An 8,976-nucleotide genomic window follows, 5' to 3' on the forward strand; every position below is an offset into this window, starting at 1 on the left:
GGTGACGTCTTCTATAAATATCTTTATAACTTCCAATTTCCAACAATTTCAACTCTTCAATCCCTCCTTTTGTACAAATTATTTAATACTTAACAAATTTATAGGTATTTCTATATTTATATCATTTTTTATTTCAAATTATTAATTATATATGATTAAAAAATTGTAACAACAAAATAATATTTTATGTATACAACTTTATATTGTGTTCATCCAACGTATGTGTTGACGGCTGGTATATATGATATATGAAACTTTTGTTGCCATACTTAGACATTGGAAGAATTTTTTTTGCCGTTAATATAATTACCAAAAAATTTAAAATAATAATAATAATAGAAGACCAAAGAAAAAAAATAGTGCGGCTACGTAATTATAAAATTCTCAAATTAAATCTTTGATATACACAACCCGATCGATATCTTTTTAATATAATATTTTCATGTAATTTAATCTTTTTGCACATGTCGTTGACGTGTCCAATGTCATTTAAATACTTTTGTAGAAGAATGACTAAAATGGTAAAACAAACAACCAAAATTTCAACAACAAAAAAATAACGTAGTACTAAAACTTAATTTTGACGATATAATATACTAAAATCGCTGAGACTTAAAAATAAATAACCATGAAAGCAATTTTCCCTAAAATTGGGTATCGCGTCGTGCCAAATTGCCAATATATAACTTTTGGAGCCTACACAAATGAAAACTATTGGGCCATTACTCAGCCCAGAAAGAACATAGATTGGGTCCTTTGCTCCTCGACAATATATAAAACAAACAATGATATTGTGCTGAAAAATATGTTAAATTGTTTAGGATCTCAAAAATCCCTCCAAATCGCCCACACTCACAATTCAAGAAACCCATAATTTATTTTCGAATTTCAAAATATTCGAATCTTTCAAATGGTTAGAAATTAAATGAGATTATTACTCCAAAAGTATGTTGTGAAATGAAAGTCACGTATCTCCACACTAGAATGATATTGTCCACTTAGAGTTTATGCTCTGTAATGAATTTGATTTTGGTTTTTACCCAAAATTTCGCATACCAATGAAGATATTATTCTATCTTATTAAGTCATGTTCTTCTTTGTATATTTTTAACATGAGACTTTGGTTGAGATCTCAACAAATCGATTGCGAATTTTTTTCGATAAATATAAGATTTTTGAATAATCGTGATAATATTTTGTAATTTAATGGTAATAGGATTTGTGCAATCTTCGGGTATCTATCTCATTATAAGATGTAAGATCTGCAAGATTATCTAAAGTTGAGTGGATAATTTTATCGTGTAGAATATTTTGAGCTCGAGATTTGAGATAATATTGTGCATATATTTTCGAACTTATGAGCAGATAAAGATCTAAGATTTGAGATGATATTAAGATATCAGGATAAAGATCAAGCAAAGGATAATACGATCACTAGAGTTCGAATTCATGGATGTATTTAATGTATAATTTCGAAATATTCAATGGATGGGGATGTAGATTCGAAATGTTACCCAATATTACGGTTAAAAATTGATAATTATCCTAGATTTAACTTTGATTCAAAAATTCAAGCTCAAGGATAATACACGATCAGGATAGCAGTCAATCCCTATAAATAGGAGGGCCCTGGAACTCGAAAATCACACCTCAAATTCACTCAATATTTTCGAGTTTCTCTCTAGTCTCCTTAGGAATTTTCGAGACTTTGCTCTCGTGGTTTTGCCAAGTATCGAAGCGTTGCTACAGTCCAAAGCCGGAGAAGGAATTCGAAATTCCAGTGCAAGAAACCCCCCACTCTTTCGACGTTTTTTTCATCAAGAATTAAGGTAGTGAGGCAAGTGAGCTTGTTTTCCAACAGTAAATCGTTGTGTTTGTTATAACAAACTGATGTTACGTGTGAAAGTTTTATTCCTTGTATTTAGTATAAACGTAATTAAGTCTCAGATACAAAGTAGGTTATGGAATACAATTCTTAGATTTTCTCCTCAGTTTCTTTAATTTGGTATCAGAGTCATAAGAAATGGCTGACGCCTCTCTTGATCCTGGCTCCATCTCATCATCGAGTGTTGTTTCCACCAACCCAAATCTCCTACTCGTAAATCCAGCAAATCAGATCAACTCCAACGATGATGTTGAGAAAGGAAATGGAGTTCTCAAGACCGACGGTGCTTCGTTTTTCGAGACAACATTCAATGGATTAAATTCCTTATCAGGTATGTAGGCATGTATATGTCCTCTCTTGAATATCCCCCAACCTTCAAAATTTTCATTTAGCAAACTAAAATTTCTACGTTTTCAATGTTTAATTGGAGACATGAACACTATATTGCATGCGATTTACTGTTGGAAAATAAGATATAAGCGACATTCATCAAGAAAAATAGCACCGGGTGCCTTAAATATGTAACAAAAATGAATAGTTTTGACATATTCTGATTTTAAATTCTGAATAGTTTTGTATATTATCTTAACTGTATCATATACATGGTTTAATTTATTAGGTTGAACAAACCTGAAATTTTCAACAAAAGCCTCCTACATGAACCCTAACCACTAATTAATAAGAAACAAGTAAAAGAAAGGAGGGAGGAAAAGGAAATTGGTTATGGGCTATCTAAATTTAGTTTTCCTTAATACTCTTTTGGAACGTTAAATAGGCATTTTCATTGTAGGTCCTGACATCACTGACGCAATACTTCAGAGTGAAATCATGTCTAAGATTATTCGGACTGAAGATGACCTTCACGAGTATTTTCATAACATAGCAAAAAAAAAAAAAAAGTCATTTCCTGCATTTTCATTTTTGAAAAAGGACTCAGCCTAAGCAATAAAGTGTCAGAGTTTTTAGCACGTAGTTGAAGTATTGTTTCATTGCTATGGTTTGTGCCTTCGCCCATAAAAACCCGCCAGTCAAGTGTTATGTTACCTTGATGATGGTCAGGTTGTAAATGATCATACATGTGACTAGCATCTCTGTTCTACTAGAAGTACGTAGAATCTAACTCGGAACTACCATAAATTGTTTGAATGTGAAAACAATGTGCACTGGTAGGAAAACCATTTGTTCTCATGCATATATTTGCTGTGTCGTGCACTGCTTTGGTGTTAAATTGTATTTTCACCATATATTTCAACAAATCTGTACGAGTCAAACGCATTACCAACTAAAAAATTTAAATGACCAACATTAACTCTTGCCTTGAGCCTCAGGACCCAGAATTATTTCGCTGCCACAAGTGATGGTAGCTGTATCATCATCTTGAATCACCGTGTCATCAACAAGTATCGAATGATAGTGTTATAGAGCAAAGTTTAACGCCCAGCACATAGATATTTTTCAAAGGAACAGTTCTTGTTACCAAACTTTTAATAACACTTATTCTTTGTTAGAGTACCAGATTATTAAAACCATCAAAACTAAAACAAATATTCCCCATTGGCAAATAAATGAAATTTGAACCAAGATTCCATGACATTAACTTTTTGGTTGAAGCCAATTCATCTTCCCCAACAACATGTTTTATCCATAAAGTGACTTCATTCTCAAGACCAACAGCAGCATTTTTACCCCCAGCTTCAATTGTTAAAGGTGAAATTTTTATTTAGCAATTATTAATAGAGGATTTAATCAGTGCGTATTTCGCTAAAGGAGTGACAAGGGCAGTGTAGATAGCCACTTTGGAGCTAATATTATTCGTTGGGAGTTTCAGTGTTATCTGGGATTTTACCTCTGAACCGAACATTAGGTATCCCGAGATTGCCATGCATGCACTAGTAACCGAACAAAAGAGAAAGCATACAAGCAGAACCTACAAAAAATTATGAAACGTGTCAGCTTTAGGACTCGACTATTTGAAGAAGATCTAGTGTTTCGAGAACTGAATTTACCCAAAAGAATTGTCGTCGGTTTCGCATAGAATTGTACAATGTAGGGAATACAGCATGAGCACCGTAACTGAACATGTACAAGCTGAAAGCCGTAGGGGTTCCTGTCCAATTAATAAGTGTTCCCTTTTTATGAAACCCAATGTCATCAGATGTACCGACCCATAGAACCGATCAAATAGTCACAACACAAGCTAGAACTCCAGTGGCGGATACATATGAAAGAGCTCACATATTGTTGATCCAAACAGTAGGCATCAATATTAGTGTCACGATTATGACCAAACTTTGTCTTCCGCCAATGTTGATGCCATAAAAATCGAGTTCCAACCTCGCTAATAAGTCGTGCAGATTATCCACAAGAATTATCAGGAAACCTGTGGCAACCAAGTACAGTTCAATATGCACGAAAATCGAGACAACCATTCGTCCTCTGGTGCCAAAAGCCTTGTCTCCTACATCGGGATAGGTTCGTATATTCGGGTCAAAATCCATACATCTTTTTATCAACAAGCTTAGGCACCCGCCATTTGACAATGCATATGGAATCGACAAGGAATTTAATCCATTGAAAGTTGTCTCGAAAAACGAAGCACCGTCGGTCTTGAGAACTCCATTTCTTTTCTCAACATCATCGTTGGAGTTGATCTGATTTGCTGGATTTACGAGTAAGAGATTTGGGTTGGTGGAAACAACACTCGATGATGAGATGGAGCCAGGATCAAGAGAGGCGTAAGCCAATTCTTGTGACTCTAATACCAAATTAAAGAAACTGAGGAGAAAATCTAAGACTTAATTACGTTTATACTAAATACAAGGAATAAAAGTTTGTTATAACAAACACAACAAATTACTGTTGGAAAAGAAGCTCACTTACCAACATCAGTTTGTTATAACAAACACAACAATTTACTGTTGGAAAAGAAACTCACTTACCTCACTTACCTTAATTCTGGATGGAAAAAAGGAAAGAGTGAGGGTTTCTTGCACTGGAATTTCGAATTCCTTCTCCGGCTTTGGACTGTAGCAACGCTTCGATACTCGGCAAAACCACGAGAGCAAAGTCTCGAAAATTCCTAAGGAGACTAGAGAGAAACTCGAAAATATTGAGTGAATTTGATGTGTGATTTTCGAGTTTCAGGGCCCTCATATTTATAGGGGTTGACTGCTATCCTGATCGTGTATTATCCTTGCGCTTGAATTTTTGAATCAAAGTTAAATTTAGGATAATTATCAATCTTTTAACCGTGATATTGGGTAACATTTCGAATCTACATCCCCATCCATTGAATATTTCGAAATTATACATTAAATACATCCATGAATTCGAACTCTAGTGATCGTATTATCCTTTGCTTGTTCTTTATCCTGATATCTCAATATCATCTCAAATCTTAGATTTTTATCTGCTCATAAGTTCGAAAATATATGCACAATATTATCTCAAATCTCGAGCTCAAAATATTGTAAACGATAAAATTATCCACTCAACTTTAGATAATCTTGCAGATCTTACATCTTATAATGAGATAGATACCCGAAGATTGCACAAATCCTAGTACCATTAAATTACAAAATATTATCACGATTATTCAAAAATCTTGGATTTTACAGGGTCCTTTGCTCGTTGACAATATGTAAAACAAACAATGATATTGTGCTGAAAAATATGTTAAATTGTTTAGGATCTCAAAAATCCCTCCAAATCGCCCACACTCACAATTCAAGAAACCCATAATTTATATTCGAATTTCAAAATATTTGAATCTTTCAAATGGTTAGAAATTAAATGAGCTTATTACTCCAAAAGTCATGTTGTGCAATGGAAGTCACGTATCTCCACACTAAAATGATATTATCCACTTAGAGTTTCAGCTTTATAATGAATTTGATTTTGGTTTTTACCCAAAATTTCGCATACTAATGAAGAAGTCATGTTCTTCCTTGTATATTTTTAACATGAGACTTTGGTTGAGTTCTCAACAAATCGATTGCGAATTTTTTTCGATAAATATAATCTATACTGCGAGGATATCATTTGTAGCACATTTAAATAATTTCTTCAAACTCAGGGGAACGAAACATGAACGTCTCTAAACGTTCGTTGGTTAATGGCCTTTGAGATTTGTGTTGAACTGTCTTGACTCCTGGAACTCGATGATCTTGGCCTGGATAGAGAGTCCGTGGTTTTGCGATTCGACTGAGGTTTTCATTAAATGGCGGGCAGCAGGATCGAGCTAGACCGGACTACCATGGTCTTTGGAGTATTGATTTCAATGTTTAATTGGAGAAATGAACACTATATTGCTATGCGATTTACTGTTGGAAAATAAGATCTAGATGACATTCATCAAGAAATATAGCACCGGGTGCCTTAAATATGTAACAGAAAATGTATATACTACTCGTTTTCTATTAATTATTTTATTGCATTTGAAGTTCGTTCGGGACATGAAAAACACTTGGGGGTAATAATTTTCCCTTCACAATGCGTAGTGTGGATAATCGAAAGGTTATATATATATTTATAGGTTTTGGATTATTTGTTTCAAAGACGTGTAGGTGCCGGTAACGAGGATAACAAGACCCATCAACACTATGAATCCGATGATCGCCACTTCGACGCCCAGTTTTCTAAAGCACCTGAAATCTTCAAGTAGCAAAAGCATGGAAGTAATATCGAAGCTGTGACGTTCAAAAACGCTCCAACGAGTGCCATTAGATACCCGAAAAACGGTAGCGTTGAGGCCACAATGGCACTGCTGATCACCAAGATTGTCCTGACAAAGAAACCATAAGATTTCTTCCCACGATGAGACTGTATCAGATCTTCGATTCCATCAACAATTGGCCTTAGCATCAGTGCGTATTTCGCTATCGGAGTGACAAGGGCAGTGTAGATGGCCACTTTAGAGCTAATATTATTCGTTGGGAGGTTCAGTGTTATCTGGGATTTTACCTCTGAACCGAACATTAGGTATCCCGATATTGCCATGCATGCACTAGTAACCGAACAAAAGAGAAAGAATACAAGCAGAACCTACAAAAAATTATGAAATGTGTCAGCTTTAGGACTCGACTATTTGAAGAAGATCTAGTGTTTCGAGAACTGAATTTACCCAAAAGAATTGTCGTCGGTTTCGCATAGAATTGTACAATGTAGGGAATACAGGATGAGCACCGTAACTGAACGTGTACAAGCTGAAAGCCGTAGGGATTCCTGTCCAATTAATAAGAGTTCCCTTTTTATGAAACCCAATGTCATCAGATGTACCGACCCATAGAACCGATCCAATAGTCACAACACAAGCTAGAACTCCAGTGGCGGATACATATGAAAGAGCTCTCATATTGTTAATCCAAACAGTAGGCATCAATATTAGTGTCACGATTATGACCAAACTTTGTCTTCCGCCAATGTTGATGCCATAAAAATCGAGTTCCAACCTCGCTAATAAGTCGTGCAGATTATCCACAAGAATTATCAGGAAACCTGTGGTAACCAAGTATAGTTCAATATGCATGAAAATCGAGACAACCATTCGTCCTCTGGTGCCAAAAGCCTTGTCTCCTACATCGGGATAGGTTCGTATATTCGGGTCAAAATCCATACATCTTTTTATCAACAAGCCTGTATAGAAGGTTGCATTAGCAACCATGAATAGAAGAATCAAGCTTAGCCACCCGCCATTCGACAATGCATATGGAATCGACAAAATCCCAACACCTGGAAACGAGAAAACGTAGAAATTTTAGTTTGGTAAATGAAAGTTGAAGGTTGGGGGATATTCAAGAGAGGACATATACATGCCTACATACCTGATAAGGAATTTAATCCATTGAAAGTTGTCTCGAAAAACGAAGCACCGTCGGTCTTGAGAACTTCATTTCCTTTCTCAACATCATCGTTGGAAGCTAGGAGAGGAATGATGGTAGAGCTGTGATCTTGTTCCTTTGGGTTCATCTTTATGTTTCTTAGTTCAAAATTTGAAGAGTACGTAGGAAAGCTGGAGTTTTTGTCTAAAACAGGCGATAACTTATAGTATGCATGCTTTCATATATAGTTGATCTCTGACATTTATAAATATGATTGTGTACTAGATGATGATGCGAGAGATCTTTGACTGTAAAAGAATGGAAATAAAGCGCTTGTAACTTGTAAGTTCACATATTTTAAATGCATGATTCGAGTGTATTCTAAATGATTGTGGTTTTCGTAGCAATAATTTTTCTTGAGGCCATTTCTCAAGAAAAAAAAAGCACAAAGAACTGTGCTTGTTTTCGTGTGTGAGAGGAGACAGTGGGGGGCTGCCGTCACCGTTTTTTTTTCATTTCATTATTTTCTCAGACTTTTATCACAATGATACAAATTATCCCTCATTTTGTCAATTTATCAAATCATCATTGGTGTGGAAATTTGACTTTTTTTTATTTACATGGAAATATTAAAAAAATTTATGAATTTTCTTTAAATTATAAATTTTAAATAATGTGACAGTAGTTTTGCCTCTTTCTGTGGTTTTTTTGTAAACTTACTATCTTATTATCCTCCTCTGTCATTTTTTTTTGGTTGAAAAAATTACCTATTAAATTTGCTAAATTATTACTATCTCAATCACACCATCTCTTAAGGATCAAATCTCTTTGCCCAGATACCATTTTCGTGCACAGATCAAATAAATAAATGTTTGAAAAGGCGGGGTGTTGTGTAAAAAGCTAGGTGAAAATGAGTTCTTTATTGGGCAAAAGTTTAGTTAATTCTACCATTCTAATATTTTACGACACGTTGTGTGTGTGAAATAGTTGATGGAATATAAATTGATATATTTTAATTCACATTTTTTTTCACAATTTAAAAAAAAAACGTATATATATTAGAAAGGAACGAAAAAATTATAAATTATTCGTTATTTTAAATAATTTATCGAAAATAATTAATAACTTTTATCCTGCTCCGTTAAATAGGAGCAGAAGTTTAAAAATCTTAGAATTATTCCTAAGTAAAACGAAAACAAACTTATCAAACACACCAAACCTTTAAGGATTTTTGAGCCAAACTATTATTAGAAAACCTATTATTAGAAAAAT

General features: G+C 34.4%; 1 protein-coding gene and 1 pseudogene across 1 annotated transcript; both read right to left on the reverse strand.

Moving 5' to 3' along the window:
• Window positions 1-571: 571 nt before the first annotated feature.
• LOC142544364 (amino acid transporter AVT1I-like) lies at window positions 572-5,038 on the reverse strand (annotated as a pseudogene).
• An 827-nt stretch (window positions 5,039-5,865) lies between these two features.
• On the reverse strand, window positions 5,866-7,911 carry LOC142516191 (amino acid transporter AVT1I-like). The gene is given in 4 exon segments (XM_075619842.1): window positions 5,866-6,529; window positions 6,532-6,928; window positions 7,008-7,615; window positions 7,708-7,911. Coding segments are annotated over 4 exon segments (1,266 nt in total). The 5' UTR covers window positions 7,853-7,911; the 3' UTR covers window positions 5,866-6,413.
• Between the last annotated feature and the right edge of the window lie 1,065 nt (window positions 7,912-8,976).

The sequence above is a fragment of the Primulina tabacum genome, chromosome 1, assembly GCF_025594145.1.
Source record: "Primulina tabacum isolate GXHZ01 chromosome 1, ASM2559414v2, whole genome shotgun sequence".
NCBI classification, from domain to species: Eukaryota; Viridiplantae; Streptophyta; class Magnoliopsida; order Lamiales; family Gesneriaceae; genus Primulina; species Primulina tabacum.